General features: G+C 39.8%; 1 protein-coding gene across 1 annotated transcript; it reads right to left on the bottom strand.

Moving 5' to 3' along the window:
- Nucleotides 1-1,300: 1,300 nt before the first annotated feature.
- On the bottom strand, nucleotides 1,301-11,443 carry LOC123391625 (protein FAM170A-like). Its single transcript, XM_045078484.1, has 4 exons — nucleotides 10,496-11,443; nucleotides 5,395-5,541; nucleotides 3,129-4,147; nucleotides 1,301-1,974 (listed from the first exon to the last, which is right to left on the bottom strand). Exons 1-3 carry the CDS (start codon nucleotides 10,569-10,571, stop codon nucleotides 3,516-3,518), a joined length of 855 nt encoding a protein of 284 aa, XP_044934419.1. The 5' UTR covers nucleotides 10,572-11,443; the 3' UTR covers nucleotides 1,301-1,974; nucleotides 3,129-3,515.
- Nucleotides 11,444-22,030: the final 10,587 nt, after the last annotated feature.

The following is a 22,030-nucleotide window of genomic DNA, read 5'->3' as shown; positions in this document are numbered from 1 at the left end:
GGACATTAGGTTTCAAACAACAGTAAATGACTCAGGCTAATGCAAACAAAACAAGAATTTATTGAAGGGTTGGTGGAGATGCTTAGCATATTAAAGTCCTAACTGAAATGGCCAGGTCATCCGAAAAAGAAGAACTGAAGGAGTGCAGTGCAGGCTCACAGACTTTAATTTGGGTTGCGGACAAAAGATCACTCACCAGGAAAACTGCCCAGTCTCTAGCTCCTGTTTCAATTGTCTAAGCTATCAGTACAGACTGTTCCAACACAGGTTCTACACCTAGGTAAACTATGTAAGCCAAGTGTTGAAGTAAGGACTTCACTTGGCTAGTCTGACTTGCTTGCCCATATATTTGGCCAGAAAGTGAAGACACTATCACAGGAAGAAGATTAAAGAACTAGGCAGATGAAAGCAAAAACAATTATAATCCTTCTCTTGGCTTCAATGGCACACAGGTGCACATAAACTTCTTATATGTCCATATCCATGGGGACAGCCTCACTATATCTGAGATATATAGAGAGAGAAAAGGAAATACGTGTATAGGCCTAGGTATATACAGGTTTGTATATATATACATATATAAACTGTTATACAAACCTGTGTAAATATGTATGTCCCAAACGCCATATAGCAGTCATGAACTTCTGAAACATGCACTTCTGAAAGTGCAAAGCTAAAAGTTACAAATGATCCCATTTCAAAGTTGAACTATTTTAATTTTCCTTATATTATTTGCGAACTATAAAGAACACTTGAAAATTTCCCTGTTTCTGACCTTCTGATTGATTATGGAAGAGTGACAAAAGAAATATTAAAAATTTATCTTTGAAAATGCACAATTGAAGTGTAAGTGACTTGCAAATAATTGAACATGTAAATTATATTTTTCAAAACTTGGTGTCTTTTATGCTTCTAAAATTAAGTTTAAGGCTGCATTATGACTTCTGTGACACCCTTGTGTAGACATATTTGATCATCCATGATGATTTATTACATGTTCCATCCTCTCTCCTGTGACTGTATAAGAAGTATTTGCACACCTATGTGTGCACAAGCTCAGAGAAGCCAAGTGGGGGGGTTTTTCTTTGCTTTTGTTTCATTTGTGAAATAGCTTTTTCTCTCTCAATAATAAGAATGTCTATCTGTCAGCCAGATAAAATGTGCAAGTGAGTATATTAGAAAAAGATAAGGAGAAAGGTGTATGTTCATATAAAGAAAAGGATATAGAAAAATAAGTATAAGTTAACAGAGACTACAGTGGAGCAAATGTTTGGGTGCAAGTGGAGGGGAGGAAGAAGAATATGGATTACAATCTGGACCATTGATATTTGGAGTGTTCAGGCACATATTCATAGAGAGAAGACGTGGAGGAGTGAAGAGTAAGGGCGGGCCTGGAGAGTAAGACTACAAGCCAGGTCTCCAAACCTACAGTAAATCGAGGGACTTGAGAAGCAACAAGTAGAAGTCAAACGGAGGAAAGAGATCAGAAATATCCTTTTAGATCCTCTGTCAAGTTAACAGTCTCCTCCCTTGAGTTCTGCCAAGCTGTCATCAATCTTCTTATTCCACCAGCCAAAGCTCTAGGAAGATGTCATGGCCTGATCACAGTACTAACATCTCTCTACCCAAACTGCCCTCTTCCCAACAAGGCAATCTTGCAGGGATTTTCAGTGGTGCCTGCCTCCTGGCAGGGTGGGGAGGGTCAGCAGGAGTTATCCCATGGGGCTCCTGAGTGCCCAGTAATTCCCAGCATTCCTTGTACTTCTCACAGCTCTAGGCGGATATTTTCTCTAGAGCTGGGCACCGCATTTTACCAGGTCAACTGGGAGCAGCTGCAGAGTATCAGGTATATCTATCTTCAGCCAGTCATCCCTAGATGCTAGGCGGGCTTAGGAGAACTTCTGTGCTCCCATCAGACTGCAGGGTGTGCTGGACACCATCATTTGAAATCTTTGGGCCAGTGGGTCTGTGTTGCTACAAGAACACCAAAACAGGAAAGGAGATCGTTTCAATGAGGAAGGCAGCTTTTCTTATTTTACTGATATACATTCATTCACTCTATGTGATTCAAAAAATTTAGGGCAATTCCCAGGTTCCATTATGACTCTTGGACCCTAGAAGAAGAGCCCTTCTTTTTAAGATATACTCTCATTCATTGTGGTACAAAGCTGGTTTTGCTAGTCTTTGCAGTCTCATCTATGTTTAACCCTCCTACTCATCCCTTAGAACAAGCACTTGATGCTATAACAAAAAAAAATAATAACATGCAGGAATCATGAACTTTCATAAAAGAACATGGGGATCCTCAAGAAAGCAACACATTCAAAGTTGCCTGAAACTGGGGCGCCTGGGTGACTCAGTTGGTTAAGCATCCAACTCTTGATTTCAGCTCAGGTCATTATCTCAGGGTCATGAGATTGAGCCCTGAGCCAGGCTCTGCACTGGGTGGGGAGCCTGTTGAAGAATTTTCTCTCCCTCTACTCTTTTCACCTATTTGCTCTTGCTCTTAAAAAAAAAAAAAAAAATAGGTTGCCAGATTGCCAGAAATGGTCCATGACAAAAGGGTAACCTCTATCCCTATTTCTTTCCAGTTGCTTCTGACACTTTAAAGGAAGCAGCCAGAGTTACTGGCTCCTAGTACATATCAAGGGGGGAAGAAAAGGAATCCTCTGATTATAACTCTTCAGCATGTCTTCTAGGTATGAAACTTAGAACATGACATCTGAGATCTCACTCTCACCCAGGAAAAGGGCAGGACTACATCTAGCCTGCATACCAACCCTTCCTCCAACAGACAAAGTTTGTCTCTGCTTTGCCCTGCACCCCTTGGAAAGGGAGGCAGGCCAAGGGATGTGACTCCCATGTCATTTGGCTAATCTAAGAATGGTGGGCCCAGGCTTCTCAGCCCTGCTTAACTGCTAGTCAGGTCTTTACTCCTGTCTCCTCAAAGGGCATAGAAAGGAAGCAATCTCCTTAATCTGTCATCAAGCAAGCATTCTACTTCCAAGTATGTATTCCTCTGAAGGAAATTATTCAACACAGTTATCCTGGAACCTTGGGAGGCATCCCCAGCAGAAACCTGAGTCTCAAGAACACTTGAGACGTTTTCTTACTCCTAGGGCCCTCACCTCTTCTACAATCCAGCCCCCAGCAGTTTTCCCTTCAGTCAGTCTCCTTTTTTCAGGTAGAGATGATATGTGAGTGGTCATTGCTCTTTAGTTTGTATGAGACCATCTTGCAGTTCTGCATGGTGTGAACTGCCTTCTTCTCCCTCCTTCTTGGGAGAGCAGTGGAGATAGTTGAAAGGGGTTGTCTGCTCCTGGTGGTGGTGGGCTGGCAGTGGTGGTGGTGGTGGATGTGCATAAACAAAAATGGGTCCTAGGGCTTCTTAGAGAAGATGAAGCCCGTCTCAGTAGAGTCTGGCCTACTCTACTGCTTCTCCCGGAGGGACTAGAAAGAGTTCTGTTTATTTGTATGAAGACAACTTCAGGCCAAAATTTTTCGCTTTCTGGCATCTATATGCCAGTATTCTTAGTATTCTTTGTCTGCCTACTCTTTTCCTTCTCTACCCTTTTCTTTCTCTCCAGCAAAGTCAAGGTCAGATGGAAAGTATGGCAGCTGAAGCCCTCACGGACTCCATGCTTCACGTGTTCCTGGAGGACCTCCAAGCTAGGAAAGACCCGGCAGCAGGCCATGCACCTGAAGCCACTATCCAGGGTCACGAGCCATTCAGGCGTCTTGGCCCTGGGATATTCCTCGGCAGCTGGAGGCACTGGTGGACTGTCAGCCTCCTTCCCTTTCTCCTGCTCTTCTATTGTCTGCCTGGATGCACTGCAAGTTGGTGGCTCCTTAGTAGTGCAAGAGGGGGTGACTGCTCCCTGGAGATCAGAAAAGGTCTTTTTTTCTTTTTTTGTTTTTTTGGTAGGAGGCTCCAGGCTTTCTTGCTCATCATTGAGGACAGCCACACCCCTTTTTGTTCTTACATTCATATAGTAGACATTCATGAATGTTTCCTCTTCTGTGTTTGCAGAGGACACAGAAGGCTTAGGATCATTAGCCAGCTGCAAAGTAAAGGAGCTATATAGAAAGTGTGAGGAAGTCTCACATTTCTTGGAACAAGAAACAAGCTGGTCTGTTTGAGGAGCTCCTAGGAAAGAAAATTTCAAGTGTAAGACAAATAGAATAAGTCCGCGGTATCCGGAGGAGGCGAGATGCCCATGAGACTATTCCTATGCAAACATGTGGAGCCTAAGTATATACACATGTGATATTTCAGAATTCTCTGAGTGTTTTGCTTTGAGGTATGTACATGGTCTAGCTATGTGGGAATGAGGGTGTGGTGTGTCTTGTGGAGTTGCAAGTGTGTTTTGGGACACAGTTGGTGAGTGGTGGGTTTTTTTCTTTTTCTTTTTTTTTTTTTCTTCAGTGTTTTGTTTATTTGAGAGAGACAGGAGGGGTGGAGGGAGAGGGACAAGCAGACTCTCTGCTGAACATGGAGCCTGACGCGGGGCTTGATCACATGATGCCGAGATCAGGACCTGAGCCAAAACCAAGCGTTGGCTGCCCAAATGACTGAGCCACCCAGGAGACCCTGATGAGTGTTTCTGATGATGGTGCAAAGTGATGGCGGGTGAGTGTGTGCATGCGTATTCCACAGTGTGGCAGAGCATATGTACAAGAGCAGGACTGGTGCCGTTTCTTGTCATGAGACAACAGGACTTAGAGTGTTACCAGAAGTGACCTGGGCTCCCCGAACATGCAGCTCTGTAAAGACATGCAGCTCATGTCTTCGTGCATGAAGTGGCACATGAATGAGTAAGGCTCTCTATGAAGGTGCACCCCTCTCAGGGTGTACCAATTTTCCACAATTTGGCTTAGTGTGAGGTAGTTAAACCAGGTGATTGGTGTGAGGGGATGTAAATTCCGTATGGCATTAGTGTGTAAATGGGTGAGTCTGATTGTGTGAAGGAGTGAGGGTATGAGGGCATAGCTGCACCCTCACATACAAGAGAATGGGAAGATTGATGAAGAATGAAGGCATGTCTAAAAGCAAAGGGAAGGAGAAATGGGACCATAACTGGTAGGAAGGCAGACGGATGCAGGAGTGTGTGTGAGGAGTCTATGCTCACCTGAGGGGGAAGACTATGATGAAAGGCCCACACCAGCACAGTGCTCTTCCCGGCCCCCAGCTGTCCCAGCACTCTCACGAGTAACTGGGTCCTAATCCTGGAGGCACATTCCCATTTGTCCCTCTGCAGAGCCTTCAGTCTTAGTGCCTCTGCCCTGAAGCCCTCTTCAGATTTTTAAGTGGAGACTTAAATAAGAGGGCTTGGGCTGAGCAGCTCAGTTGTACCTCCCATCCATGCTCAGACCCCACCTGTGTATTTCCCTTACCATCCTGATTAGCCCTAATGATTTGCGATATGGAAGAAAAACAGGTGTAGTAGGATGAGGCAGATGATTCTTCTGCAGCCTCACCACCAGGAGGGACCACGGCAGAGGACTTGGGATGGGCTCCGACCTCCTGGGTGGTCTTGAATTCTGGTGAATGGAATAAAAATAAAACAATATATTGAGATGCGGCATCTTCTGGAGTCTGTATCCTTTCAGAAGTGCCACACTGAGTAAACACTCTAAGTTAGACAACATTACCACACGTGACACTTGCTCTCACGGAAATTAAGTGATTTTCTCAGTAGAAAACTCTAATATTAAGGTGAGTTTACCTCTTAAAAGTTCACTTACTCCAAAAGAGAAGTAAATAACAATGATCAAAATTATGTTTTTGGTGGATACCCATAATACTGAGTACCTTGCATGTAGGATTTCTGGAAATGTGTAAAGAGCACTGAAGATGTAGAAAGAACCATGTCTCTGAAACAGTATGGAGTCACTAACATTGGGTATTTTCAGCTTGATTTTCCTCATGAGAAACTGTGTAATTAGGGAGGATGGGGTACAAGTTTTATGAAGAATTCTGCAAGTGTATCTATCTACTTCTATGTTGGTGTCTATCTATACACACATATATATGTAGAGAGAGGATAGATAGATATAATGATATTATAGATATAGACAAAAAAAAATTTTCAGGTCTTCCTGGGAATCCTGGTGCTGGAGATGTTCAAATTAAGACTTCACTAACTTTCCCCAAACTCCTCTTCCAGAATTGTATTTCTACATTTCTCTTAGATTTTTAATCTTCCTATTCAGATCCTTTAAGAGCATCTTCCAAAGAAGACCGGGATCCTGACATGGTACATCTCTGCCTATTATTTAAGAACAGTGACCTTGGGCAGTCCTTGAGCAAAGGGGCCATTTATGGCCATAGCTGAGCACGGGCACTTAATTCTAATTTTGAGTTAACATGCTGCCTTACCTCCCTGCCTGATTCCCCTTCAGCCCTACTTCTCCCCCACCACAAACCCACAGTGAAAAAGCTTGTCTGCAGACACACAAGAGTATTGTGAGATTGCATCTGCTGCCATCTGGCCATGGCCTTGGGCCAACCCAGAGGGTCCAGATAAAATATCTTCAGATGTGTTTAAAAACTTCTGAGAAAGAGAAGGAAGAGCAGATAGGTGACTTTTTTTTTCTTTTTTTTTTTTTTTTTTTTTTTCACTAAACATTCAAGAAATAGCATGTATGATAAACCACATGGCACTTGTCCCCATGAAGATTATAGTCCAGCTTCTGTTTGAAGTTCTAAAATCTAGGTATCTAAAAACATTTTCTGGAATGAAATGTCTGGTTACCTCTGAAAGCCTTATGTTGTTTTTTGCCATGGTTCAGAGGCTCAAATTCTTGTCTAGTACATGGTAATAAGATGCCTGCCCTCTGACTATTCTGTTTACCACAAGAATAAATTCGGAGCATGTCAGTAAAGGTCTTTGGTCTGCCAGCTGTGGTTTATGATATGAAAGTTCTGTTGCTTCCTGGGAGGGTTCGAATTTACAGGAAGGAACTGACAGACTTCCACTACTGCTCCTTGGCCTCCTCTTTCAGGTACCTGGGTCGGACCTTACCTGAGGGCTCTGCTGCACAGCTCTGCAGGACCAGGAGGCTCTAGTAGGTTCCCAAGGCTGACTCTAGGCCACACCTCCCCACATTGGGCACAGCTCCCCTCCTAGGAGGTACTGACTGCCAAATGGCTCAGCTGTCACTTGGCCCAGTTGGTGGTGTCACCCTCCTCACATTCCCACACACTGTTCTGATTAATTTTTTGCATCTACACTCACCGTACACATAAGCCTACCTCTAAACCTTACCAATGAACAGCGAAATTCTAGGCTGTTGGTTATTTCCCTGGTAAAATATGTGTATTTCTAGGATCATCTCTAACTCTGCCATGAATTCAAACATATCACAAAAATCACTGGTTAGTTTTTCTTCCTCCTAATCTACGTTTCTAAAGTTAATGTTCAGGAAATAGGTCCATTTTTGTTCCTTAGAAATTAACTCAAACATATTACATCTCCTCCTTGGTTTAAAAAACTTCAGGGAAGCTTATAACTCAATTTTTACTTCACAAAATGCAACTACTTTTTCTCTTAGGTCGCTGGAGTGTGTCTGATAGGTCATGTTGGTTTAGAAATGAGACAATTCAGTGGGGGTGGTGTATTTTCTAGGGACTTAGTATGTGTGCCATGTTTGTGAACACAGTCTGCTGTATGTGTCTGTCACGTTTCCTCAACAATTTTATGCAAAGACTGCAGAGGTGACATGGCCATTGCATGTGAAGGTAGCATGAGTGTCATGGGTGACACTGCAGCATCCTTCTAGAGACGTACAGCAGTATGTCTTCCCTTTATTAAAAGTGATCTGTGTGTCACATTATTTATAATTTCTATAACATTATTTTTCACTTCTAAAACTTTAGGTTTTTTAAATATTTTTTTCTTTGTAGTGTTTTATGACTTTACATCTTTATTAACTGTAAACATTCTTATTTACCATCCCTATAGCACTGTTCAATTAAATGATCTTCTTTGATGTTAAACCTTAATATTCACTATGTTTGCAGAACCTTTCTTAGATTGTGTGCTTTGTAGTTTTAGACTGAGTTCACGTTCAGGAAGTCATTAGCATAGGACCCTTAATGTGGATGACTATCAATTTGGAGCTTTTACATACTCTGCAGTTTGATATTTCTAGAGTACTACAAGCTATGGTTTCATTTTACATTTATTCTTCCCTTTTAGGTTTAACTGACACTACACAAATTGTGAATACTGTGCCTATGAATTCCACTTCTTCTCTCAATAAGTGATATCTTCCCCACAATGTAGGCACACAGTTCCTCTCTACCCGCTAAAAGTGAAGTGCTTGTAATGAGTTCCTATTGAGGGTACAGAAACAGGAGACTCATATTCCCAAATCAGGGCAGAGAATAAGATTATAACTGGGCCTCATGTGCACCTTTCTCCCTCTGGCTTTGGAGAGATGCTGAGCAGGATGTCTATAGGTCTATTCAGACCCCCTCTTCCCTCATCTGCCTAGACTTGAAATGCCCTTCCTTTCTTCTTAAGAGAATGAGGAGTAACAGGTGAAGTATTCTGATACAGGTGATTCACTTTTTGCCTCATGGTCTGGAAGACTGTCTTCCAAAGAGTGGCCAGGTTGGGGATAATGTGTGTGTAACTTTGATGGTCCTAAAAAACTGAATAAGTCATAAAAACTGCTGGTCCCAATCTGTTCCCCTCTTACACTCTTGTCCCTATTCTACTTTCTCCACTCTCCCCACACCCCATGCAAATACTTAATTTGCCCTAAATAGTTATCTTTAGTTTGGGCAAAGAATTGGCCTATTGCACTATCCTGTCTTTCTGTCTGGATGCTGCTACCATGGCTCCTGATAGTCATTCACTGTGGTTAGGATTTTCAGTACCATTTGCCTTCCTTCACATCTGTTACCCTTTTACCCTCTGCATTCTGAACTCCTAGAGATTTATAACCTCAAATGAGACAAACAAGTTTTATTTTTGAAGAACATATTCCTCATTGTCATGTCCGTGTTTCTGTTGCCATGGTAACCAAGCTCACTGCTCACTAGTTAACTGTTTAATAATACCATCATTTCCTGTGGGTGTGTCTGATACATGTACTGGGCACCTGTTGTATCATAATGGTGTGATGGATGTAAGGTGCTTTGTGTGTGAAAGTTCAAACAGGGCCAGGGCCTAATGTGTAACTGCATTGGTGTTTGTGATTCTGAATATGGGGTGAATTTTGTGTGTGACTGAGAATGGTATGCATGCTTTATGTGTTTTAGTTTTGCACATATCCACATGTGTAGATTCCACATCCTGAGACAACAGATTTGGGGGTGTATATGTTGTTGCAGGATTTAGATGTACCAGATAATTATTAGGAATACTGTCTTTGAGAGTAGAATTGGTGTATTTGTGTAATCTAAGGGAATAATGAAAGAACATTAGAGGACGTAAAAGTCAAATGTTGTAAGAGAAAGAATATATGAGCTTTGAGACTGCGTAAAGATCTAAAGGAAATGGAGGTATAGAGAAGACTGTGTAAGAAAATATAAATGTATATGCATATATATAATATTAAATTTCACAGATTTAATGATGAAAGGAACTAGACACAAACTATACATTGTATGCATCTATGAAATTTAAAAACAGGGGTAACTTATCTAGAGATTCAGAAGTCAGAGAAATCATCACTGTTTTTATGGTAGGGACAACCACATGGCATAGAGAATTCAGAAGCATGTGGAAGATTACAAGGAATTGAATAATGAGGATGAGGAGTGCAGAGGGTTTGTAAAGGGATGAATGTCAGAACACAGGCTACCAAAGCACATGAAAGGGATGGGTCTCGGACTGGATGTCTCTTACTCCACTCTAAGTCCAGCTCTTGAGAATCTGACCGCTTCTGGCCTACTTAAAGCTGCTGGTACTTTCATGCCTTCCTGATAACATAAATGCTTTGGTGGTTCACACTGACATACCCTTCCATGTTTCTCTGCGAACATTCGCATACCCAGACCCTATCCCAGCATTTCTTCAAGAAAAAGCACTGCTCTCTGCTGACCTTTCTGGGATTATTCCAGTCCTAGTAAGGACTTTTCCCTGGCAACTGATGGTTTCTGTTGATCATGGAAGAAGACCAGGCAGCCTTGTATCAGGCAGCCTTGTATCAAGTGATGGGCAGATCAACGCCCACAATGCCTTGATTGCTCTGTTCACTTCTGATGGCCACACATCCACCCAGCCCAGCCCAGGTCCCAGCAACAACCCCCAGCAAGGTGACAGGCCAACCCCCTCTGCTCCCACTACCGCAGCACTCAACACGCCTCAAACCCTTATGGAGGGAGCGCCTCATGCCCACCCTGTCTGCCTCGGGGTCTGCTGTGCTTTATAGAAGTCTTGTGTAGAAATTTGACATGGTTGGTGTTTTTACTGAAAGTTGAATAAAAGAAGGTAATTTGGCTGTGCAGTAAGTCACAATATATTCAACACACTCTCCTTACCAGCACCAGTGAGCTTGTTTTCCAAAGAGTTGATGGAGAAATACTCTGAGGAAGAAGATGAAGCCTTCTTTGTCATCTGGACTGAATTTGAGGCCGCTGCCTTTTGTTGATTCTCCAGATCTTCTTGTAAATTCAATTACATAAAAATAAGAGAGATGTGGTCCACATTAAGTGTTTGTGTGCTTATCCACCCATAAAGCAAACAAGAAGAGTCCACAACGTGAGATGTTTAGTGAATACACATGGCCTCCATTTTCAGGGCCTGATATGGTTCATTTATTGTGTTTATATCAGGAGTAACTGGCTTTGTATAAGCCGTGCTCTTTGTAAATAGAACAGTAAGTGCAAGCTATCTCCATTCTACCTGGACATACTACTAGATTGCATTTATTGACAACTCTTGTAGCAATTCTGACCACGTGGTTAAGTTTTCTGAACTGAACAATGAGTGGAATTGACATGTGCCACTTCCAGACAGAATCATAAATACCTCCTCTATGTCCCTCCACACGTTTCACTTTCCCAGCTAAGATGTGGATCACCCAGCATCTATTTGAAAGCTCCTGTTAATGAAAACAAAGTCTCCATCAGCCCAGGAGACTTGCCCTACTATACTCTGAATTGTTACATAAGCAAGAAATAGATTTATTTGTGCGTTCGCTTCAAAGACCAGATCTACTCTAGCTAATGAAGCGGGGATATGATGTGTTTTTGAGAGGCAAATAATTAAACCTGGTACAGAGTAAATGGACAATTATGTTTGATAATAATTACCTTTTCCTGGGGTATTAATGTTCTATACGTGTATCTATGTGAACACATGGTTGTGAGTGCATGTTTACTTTACACTCAGGAACAGCTCTCAACATGCACGAATTTTACCGAAGGTGAATTGCAGACAACCTCACTTCCCAGAAACCCCAAACATTATTGGAAATACCAAGTTATCCACCTGGAGTAGGAGACACCACGTGTGGAACGTTGGGGTTAGCTCTGATCTGTCCCCCTCCCACCACTGAACAATGTTTTTCTGACTCACAGCAGTTACCTGTTTACTTTTAATCTCCATAGTAACCAGAACTCTTTCAGTTTTCCATTTCTTCAGAAAGAAACAAACTACTTCCTCAATTTAACTTATCATTAAACAGCGGTGTGCGTGTGCTCTGCCCGTTCCTTACAATTCACATAGGAGCCCCACACTCACTTTCTCATCCTCTGAGACAAAACAATTTTCTTGCTTCTGAGTAAATAAATTCTCACCTTATACTCTCATCCCTGTACAACCAGTTTTAAAGTCCTTTTTAAAAGTTATTCCTCACCTCCATGAGTCACATTTTCTTCTTCATTAACAGGAGAATGTACTACTAGAAAGCTTTTAATAACATCATATACTTAACCGATGCCCTTAGGCAGAAATAACATAAAGGAAAATAATTTTCAATAAAACTTGTACTAATCAACCACCATATGATGCAGTAGCCCAGGGAGACATGTATAGATAGCACAGGTCCTCAGCTGCAGAGACAAGGATTTGAACTTTCTCTACTCTCAGACCACCTGAGTCCTCAGAAAGACCAGCATAAACACATCCCTCCCTCTCTTCCCTCTTCCTCTCCCTTTCTGCAGCTACGAATCCTCTCTCCCTCTTTCTTTAGAGGAAATTCCTTCTTACCTTATTCTCAGGGAATATGCTTAACACATACCTCTTGACTTTTTGGCACTTGGGGGGGGACGATGGGCTTTCCAGATGTTTCCTTTTTTGTTTCCTCTTCATGATTCACCTCTTCAGAGAGGGACTCCAGACAGTACCTTTCTCTCTGAAATTCTACTTTCAAAAAACTCAACTGATGATAACAAAGAATCAAACCAGTATGATCAAGAACAACAAATCACTTGAGAAACTACTTTCTCACTAGACCACTGTCCTGACCAGCACTCAATATACCATCAAGGGCTATTATGATGTAAGTCAGCATCACTATTCTATGACCTAGAGATTACATCATTGCATCCCAGGGGCCCAGCCGGTACTCACAGAACTGAAGGACTGCCACAACCAACAGACTAGAGCAATTGTGTCATCCAGTGGAAACTATCCTCAACTTGAATTTGTATAACTTGCACTTGATATCCAAACAAGAGAATAGATGACTTGGATTAAACAAAGAACATTCCTTTGTGTTTACAGTGACCACATTACTAAGACTCCCCACAGAGAAGATAAGGTGGTACCTGAGAGAACTGGGCTTAGAACGATGCCTGAATGATAGAAAACAGTTAATGTTAGAGGTTATTAGTAATACTATGTAACTTATGTGAAACAGTTACAGTTGAAGTATATATTGTAGGCGTGAATTTGAGGACGTAATTCTATAGAACCCTAAAAATACACTGAATTTCCCCCACTACTGGGAATAGTATCATATATTTTTACAATAAGCCACTCTTTTGCTACTCTTTTACTAATTATTTTCCTAGAGGTTTGGGGAAAGAGAAAGTCCCTGAATACATTCCCTGGCCCTCATAATGAGTCCTGTTCTTGTCAAGCCTGAAGGTGTCACTCTCCAGGCTTCTGTCCCAGGTCCCAGTCTGTGTCGTCGGGAAACAGCTGGGCTCTGTGCAGGGTCTGAACATGGTATAAGTCTGGGTTCCATCCCACCTCCCATCCACCATTGCATACACCCCCTCCCTTAGGGACAATCTGCATTTACTGCCACCTTATCAGCTGTACTAGGACCAGGCCAAGATCTATGTCTCCTTCAGTCTCCGTTGGCCATAGTAGGAGCTGCCTCTATACATACCCCTCACTAACTAGGGACTCAGCCTTTTAGAGCTACTGAATGGCAGGCACCATCACCCAGAAACATTCAGCCTTGTTAGCTATCAGAAAAAAATGAAAATAAAAATTAGATACTATTTTACATGGACACACCGGTAAAAATTAGGTCAAACTATACAAAGGATTATAAGGATACAGGTTAAAAAAAAAAAAGAATCTTCATGATCTAAAATGTCTTATGCAGCCATGTGGAAGAACAGTTAGTCAACTATTACAAAATTAAATAAGCATCTAACCCATGACCTATAATCTCATTCCATAAAGGGATTGTTACAGAGTTATACCTATACCATTATCTATACTAGCAAAGAACTGTAATTTTAGTTTAGTTTAGTTTCTAACTCAAGAAGAATGGGCAAACATAGTATGGTAGGTACATATGACAGAATTCATTCCTAAAGAGAGAAGTCATGCCCCTTAAAACACATGTCCACAAAGCAGGGCATCAGGAAGGGATTGACAGACAGAGATAAAAAGAATATATAATCAATGAATAATCACAACTGCTTCCTTGACCAGGCTAGTGGCTAAGGAGAATTATGAACTTAATAGTCAATACTCTTAGGAAGGGGAAAAAAAAGAATAATTTCACCCACCAGTAAAATGGTTCAGATGATGTCCAGATCTAAGAGAAAGAATTGTCCTAAGGATCCTTTACTGTATCCATGTCCTATTTCTGCTATAGTAAAGTGGAACAAATTTAGTGGCTTCAAATACAAATTTATTCTTACAGTACTGGAGGTCAGAAGTCCCATCTGGATCTCAGAGCCTGAAATCAAGGTGTTAGGAAGATCGGTTCAGTCTAGAGACTCTAGAGGAGAATCGGATCTCTTTTCCTTTCCAGGCTTTAGAGGCTGCCTGCATTCCTTGGCTCTAGTTCCCTCCCCTCGTCTATAAAACACATCATTTCAACATCTGCTTCCATTGTATCTGCTTCCACTGCTTCTCTGGTGAATCACTCTCCTACCTCCCTCTTCTAAGGATTCTTTCAATTATACCAGTGCCACTCAGGTAATCCAGAAATAATCTGGGTCTTATCTTCAAAATCCTTAACTTGCTCCCTTCCTGAAGGCTCTTTTGACACTTAAAGTAACATATCCAAAGGCTCTAGGGACTGGGGAGTGGACATCTTCTTCCAGGGCCAAGGTGAGTGAATATTTCAGCTACCACAGCAAGACAAAGACAAAGGATGTCTGAGGAAATTCCCACCTAGTAAAATATGATGAGGTACGAATATAAATCCCAAATGAAACAAGAGTGATAGGCGCAGAAAAAAGGCACAGTCACTGTATTAATACACTGAGTAAAACAAAAACAGGACAAAATAACGCAACCACCCCCAGTTTGAAATTGAACACAACCCAAGGAATAGAGAATAATTACATGAGAAGTCCTCATGCTACAGAATTTAAGCAACTAGATTCAACAAAACAAGAGCTCCGGGACAAGATGACAAGTCAATGCAAAGATATAAAAGTGGGGAATTTAAAGATGAGGGGAAAATAAAGATTCTAAACAAGGTCAAAACAGGGTAAGTAAACAATTAGAACCAGAAAGAAAGGTTTCAAAATGAAAAAAAAAAAAACAAAAAAAAAAAAAAAACACCTGGCATATTGATTTAACAGGAGTGTAAAGGGAAGAGAGAGAAATATATAATTAATTAGAAGACAATGAATTTTAAAAAAGGCCAGATGATGATACTTAACAATAAAGAGGTTAACAAATAAACCAGACAATTATCCAAGATATAATCCAGCAAAATATTCCCAGAGTACATAAAGAACTGAAATCACAAATGAAAGGGTACACATTTTTATTTTTCAGGAAAAAAAAAACGAGAGATGACAACTTAGAGAAATTCATAACCCCCCCAATACACGCACGCGTGCATGTGCACATGCACACACACACACACACACACACACCGATAAATCTTAAAGGATATAACAGACAAAATTCTTCGGTATTCTAAGAGAAGAAGCAAGTCACTTGTAAGGGCTTAACATTAAGCTGTCTTCACCATTCCATAAAGCAAAATCTATTGCTTGAAAATAGTAGAGTAGATATTGAAAGAAAGAAGGTGTGAAATTGTGATATTATTTGTAGCCAAATTGTTCTCCAGTGCAAAAGCAACTGGCAGACATTGTCAAACGTGTGTCTTTTTTTTTTTTTTTTTTTTTTTTTTTTTAGGGAATATGTGTGTTATCAGAGCCATTCCTGAAAAAGTCAACTCTGTGATAGAGCCAACTTAAAAATGCCGTGAAAAAAAAGGACAAATGTAATACTCCGTGCCAAAAGGCAGTTGAATTTCGACAGCATACAACTCAGGGTGGGGTAGGAGCGGAGCTGGAATTGATGGACACAGTTTTGTGATACACCTGCTTATGAAGAAAGTTTGGGTTTCAAGACCTTTAGGGACTGGTCTACACCTTCTGCCCCTGACTTTCAGCCATCTTTCTGGGTCTTACCATGTACTCCCAACACTGTCGAAATTCTGATGATACTTCTACATGACTATTTCTCATCTCTGTGCTTCTGTCCAAACACTTCTTCCCTTTTTGAAAATCCATACAACATCCGGGACATAACTTCTACTGTATTTAGTATAGTATATGGTCAACTGTTCAACTTTAAAGTTTCCCAGGTCAGGAATTTCAAAGTGTACATCTTCTGTACACTTAGTCTAACACAGTAATGAGTGCTCAGTATCCTCTTACGAATAAAAAAAAGCCACAAATAGATAATTATAAAATTTTAAGAGCAAGCAGAAATCCCAACACTGTATCATCTGTGAGTCTTAACTGAAAAGGCATTAAAAAAAATTCCTATGACAATGAAACCCAGCCAAACTGGAGATGGTGTTTTAAAAGTCCCTCAAATATTATGAATGTGAGTGGGGAAGGGCAGTGGATCCATTAAATCCAAAATACAAAAATAAAACAAGTACAGAGATTACGGTTACGAAGTAAATGCAGATTTTAAATATGTTTACAAAACAGAAATAGCTACAAAATCTAAGAGGAAAGAGGTGAGTACAGATGTGTTACTTTCATCTTTAATGGCAGGATTAAACTGATACTATCTAAGAATGAAACTTAAAATTATACCGATCTCAGTATATTTTAACTCTTTACCTTTAATTATAAAGAGTTTTTAAAAAGAATGAATAAATTTGTGTTTATGAAACACATTTAAAGTTCAGCACTGCTAGCTTCATTCCCATTTCATTTTTTGGTAAGTTCAAGTATAGTTAAGTTAAATATTTTAAATAATTGTATTGTAATTCAATTTCTACAAAATAGCTTCTGCTCCTCTTTCCATCCGTCCATTTACCTGCCCACTTGTACACAGACACAGATGAACATATTCAACTAGCTTGATATTCCACAGATGTTGAAAATGGTTACATTTTAGTAATATGGATTAATTTTTAAACTTACAATTTTCAGGAACTTTTGAATTCCCAGCTTAGTACGTAGTACTTATGCAAAAACACTAACTTCATCCTAAAAGTTAAAAAAAAAAAATCATGTAAATCTGGGGAAAACAGTTTGCAAACTTTGGATAATTATGATTCCTTCCTCCTTTTGAAGTACTTTTGCTTAAGAATAAGTAATCACATCTTTCCAAGTTTCCAGGTTTTAAAGAAGTATAAAAGCCTTGATAAAGTTCTATGTGACTGCTCTCTTATAAATACAAGATGGAATTTATGTGATAATGGATTAGGTTGTACTTACGTGAAGTATCAACTAAAAGAAATCCGTGAAAGCACAGCAACATATTCAATAATGTTACTTACGTACTTAACCTGGTACAGGATCTAATGATCGTGAAATGCATATGAACCTAATTATGTAACTGATTGCCCCCTGAGGTACCCTGATCTGAAGACATTCTCACAGGTCAACACAGGTTATTTATTTATTTTTACCCAGACTCTCTAACATTGATAGTAATTCACAAATTCTTCTGAATGGACAGCTATAATTATACATAGAGTTGGGCGAGTCAATGATAAATTGCTTCCTACTGAATTTTTAATAGGAAAAAAATATCCTCCAGAAATAACATGTCCATCCAAATGTAAACCTTATAGAAGCTGGATCTATGATCAACCTTGTTAACTACTCTAACTCTAGTATCAGCAACAGTAGTAGACATTTGAGATTTACAGAACAAAAATATACATAAATCCATAAATGAGTAAAGATGAATTCAGATAACCAGAAGTGTGATGAGCTTTTCTCTGGCTTTAATTAACACAGCATGTGAAGAAACTATGTTTCCAGGCACGCCTGGGTAGCTCAGGTGTTAAGCTTCTGCCTTCTGCTCCAGTCGTGATCCCAGGGTCCTGGAACTGAGCCCCGCATCAGGCTCCCTGCAGCAGCAAGAAGCCTGCATCTTCCTCTTCCACTCCCCCCTGCATGTGTTCATTGTGTCTCTGTCAAATAAGTAAATAAAATCTTTTGAAATAAAGAGAAACGTTTCTCATAATCAAACATATCTATTCTGACAAAGAATAGTTTAACTTTAAAACTCATTTATGTGCATAATTTCTTCTCAGAAAAGAAAGGATCTTAGTTATAATTTATCGACAGGAAAGGTTAAGAAAGCCTCCGACAGTTAAGCAATCTGGTCATGTGACTATTGAGTGTGCAAAGTCTTTCTGCTAAATTAACATGAAATTAAATTGGTTTCTTCTTGAACCAGGAGAAGCTGTGGTATGTTTTGAATGCTGCTCTAAACACAGTGTAAGCTTACTAGAGCCACTACTTAGCAGGTTAGTGCATGAGTGGAAATTTTGACTTAAGGAACCGGCTATGGGATTTTTTTAACAATGCTTATCTTTTTTTTTTTTTTATTTTTAAGATTTTATTTATTTATTTGACAGATAACACAAGTAGGCAGAGAGACAGGCAGAGAGACAGGAGGAAGCAGGTTCCCTGCCAAGCAGAGAGCCCAATGTGGGGCTCCATTCCAGGACACCGAAATTATGACCCGGGCTGAAGGCAGAGGCTTTAACCCACTGAGCCACCCAGGCGCCGCAACAATGCTTATCTTTTTAACTCCCCAAAAGCAGATTTTAGAGGTCAAAAATATAGAGTAGAATGGCACTTTCCTGATGCCAGCTGTCAAGGGGAAATTTAAATAATAAATGTCACACCCTCCTGTTAACAAATCTCCCTACTGCTGCAAAGCTATCCAAGGAGAAGTACAGGGAGAGTACAAGGAAAAAAAAAAGAAAAAAAAAAAAAAAAAAAAAAAAAAAAGGAAAAGGGACAAGTGAGGTTAATTTCTGTAATGGTCTTTCCTAAAATTTCCAGATTTATGACTGTGAGGCAGGGCAGTTTAAGAGCACAGGCTTGAAGTTGAGCTCACAGTGTGAATCCCAAATCTGTCACTTAGTACTTGTTGGAAAGTTGAGTAAGCGAGTTGTACCTTCTGTGCCCTGATTTCTTCCTCTTAATATGGTGGCCATCTTATGGAGTTGAAGATTAAGTAATAAAAATCTTAATACACTTCCCGGATGATTGTTAACACTCGATAAATACGCATCAATAGCTAACTGTATGCTGAGTGTTTTTGTACAAGATGGGTATAAAAAATTGCAAATCTAAGTCAAAATGTCAAGATTTAGCACTGAGAGTTGGGCCAGTGCAAACTGAAGACATTTGAAATAGCTAACTTACTTGCAGCATTTACTCTGTGTAAATATTTTCACATCCTACTTAATTTTAATGATGCTAGTCATATAAGTCAATTTTCCTTCTCTCTTCTCCTTTATAAGTCCAAAAGGGCAATTCTCACTTGCCTTTGATAATCTGATGAAAGCGCTGCTTTTGTAAAATTCTCCTGAAAATTGGCATTGGGCTGCTTTGATAAATATGTTTCCACTTTCATTTAAATGCACTTTAAAATGGGTGCTCTGACTGATTAGATGCAAAAGTTACATGTTTTCTGGCAATGGCTGTCTTTCACTACCTGTGGTGATAAAACCATTTCTTCCTATGGTGATAAAAGGATACTTACCATTTCATTTGTCAAATTACCTGTAGTTAAGTTTCTTTATGGGAGTTTGCATAAAAGGAAAAAATAACGTTCTACAAGTTTTTAATAAACTAACCCAATCACTCCAAGAGAAAGTAGTTACTCACTGACAGATGGTTTGCAAACATAAATCTTTTCACAGAGGCATCGGTGCTAAATGCCTGGTGCCAACATTTGAGATTTCTTGAGGGATTTATTTTATTTTATTTTATTTTTTAAACTACATTTAAAAATAATTTTTATTGGTATAATTTATTACCTGTATACCCATAATAAAAGTTTTTTTTTTCCCATAATAAACAGTTTCATCTTAGTTTGGCTAACAGGCATAACTTAACAAAGGTGATCTATTTTCTATTTTATTTTAAATATTTTGTTTACTTGAGAGAGACAGAGAGAGAACAAGCAGTGGGGAGAGGCAAAGGGAGGAGAGAGGAGGACTCCCCGCTGAGCAGGGAGCCCAGTAAGAGGCTCCATCCCAGGACCCTGGGATCATGACCTAAGTTGAAGGTAGATGCTTAACCTAATGAACTACCCAGAGGCCCTAAAGTTGATCTGTTTTCAATTGCTATAATTTCCTACAAATAATTTTCTATTATTACTTTGTATTTATCTTGACATTTATTTTCAAGGCAAACACACTAGAGTTGAACCAGAAAATGTATTTCATGATAAAAAACAAATGAAAAATAGGAGACAATTATGAATCCAAAATCATTTCATTTTCATTACTGAAAATGAGTTTAAATATATACTTGGTTTGTGAAAGGCTTACATAAATGTAACTTGAACACACACTTAAAAAAGAAAACAGAGACAAAACAAACTTATTTCCAGGACTACTCCAAAGAGGCTGAGTCAAATACATGTTTAAATAATAAGCTAGATCAAAAGAAATGAAATCTTGCCATTTGCAATGATGTCCCTGATGGGAAGAAGAACTTGAGAGGCAATGTGGGGCGGGGGGGGGGGGGCAGGTGGGGAGGTAGGGAAGGTAAAAATGAAACAAGATGGGATCCGGAGGGAGACAAGCCATAAGAGACTCAATCTCACAAAACAAACTGAAGGTTGCTGGGGGGAAGGGGAATAGGGAGAGGGTGGCTGGCTGGGTTATGGACACTGGTAGGGTATGTGCTATGGTGAGTGCTGTGAAATGTGTAAGCCTGATGATTCACAGACCTGTACCCCTGGGACTAATAATACATTATATGTTAATAAAAAAATAAAAAAAATAAATTAAAGGTTAGTAAAAAAAAAAAATTTAGAGGGAAATGTTCATAGAGAATTCACTAATCACTCATCAAATGTACATTCTTCCCCAAAAACAACAATTCTAATTTGTTATTCGAAAGAACAGCAACTCCTGCTTGCTTCCCATAAACCATGAGCTGCAATTGTTTATTTTTAAAGAGACAGATTCTTTTCTTGTTTTTTTAAAGATTTTATTTATTTGACAGACAGAGATCACAAGTAAGCAGAGAGGCAGGCAGAGAAAGAGGAGGAAGCAGGCTCCCTGCTGGGCAGAGAGCCCTATATGGGACCCTACCCCAGGACCCTGGGATCATGACCTGAATTGAAGGCAGAGGCTTTAACCCACTAAGCCACCCAGGTGCCCCTAAAGAGACAGATTCTTGAACTCAAGTTTATTTTGAGGACAAACTGCCATTTTGCTATTCAGAGCCAGTTTTTTCCCCATAATGTCTTTCCAGAGCTCTTGGATCCTGAGAAAGAAGAGGAAAGCATGGATTCAGACTTCCTGTCTTCAATCCTTGAACAGTTTTTACCATTTCCTCTAACTCCATAGGCTTCAAGGATGTCTTTTTAGGGTAATGATTTTTGGGGCTTCTCTGTTCCTTAACTGAAGAATGGCAACCACTTTCCCTCTTTCGATATGAACAATAATTTTCCCAATGAAGAAGCCATCACCACTGTCAAATCACTATCCTCAGGCAGGCAGGAAAGATGGTAAAAATTTTTCTTCTTCATATCTTTCTTCCCCATCACTCCTACTGCTAACAGGGCTTTCAGACGTTCTCTCTCTCTTTTTTGTTTGTTTTTTGGTTGTTGTTGTTGTTCACTTAATGTTTTTATGTTGGGGTCAGCTGGTGTCTTCTAGAGTTCAGGGGGAACTACAAAGTCTTTTTCAGAAGGCAATGATGGAAAATTTGAAATGGGCACTCATTTGGGCCCAAGTTCCATCTTGGCTGTTTTTTTTTTTTTTTTTTTTTCTTTTAAATGATTTATTGGTTTGCCAATATTATGGCTTCTTTTCATGTTTGCTCATTTCAGATAATTACTTCACATCATCATTTACTTGTATCATAATCATAATCATTATGTTACTTGTCCTTAGAATAATTTTCTTCCAAAGCTTTCTTTAAGGACTTGACTTCAATAACATTCTGTATTGCATCTTTGAAGCTCTGACAGCAGCCTTTTCATATTTTATGAAAGCCAGTGAATCCTGCTGAAGATAAAACAGAACTTGGATTTTTAGATTTTTAGACAGATAATACCTTGAAGAAGAAAGACCTAGGCAATAAAGCAAACCTAAAGTTTATTTGGGGTTTTTTTAGGAATTTGAATCAGTGAGTCAGCAATTCAGAAGGAAAATTAAATGTGCTGCAAGGAGGGAGGAGAAAGAGTTT

This window comes from Mustela putorius, unplaced genomic scaffold, assembly GCF_011764305.1.
Source record: "Mustela putorius furo isolate JIRA1106 unplaced genomic scaffold, ASM1176430v1.1 tig00000260_pilon_pilon_pilon, whole genome shotgun sequence".
NCBI lineage: Eukaryota > Metazoa > Chordata > Mammalia > Carnivora > Mustelidae > Mustela > Mustela putorius.
The sequence above is the reverse complement of the archived record's forward strand: the minus strand, read 5'-3'. Positions and strand labels throughout refer to the sequence as shown.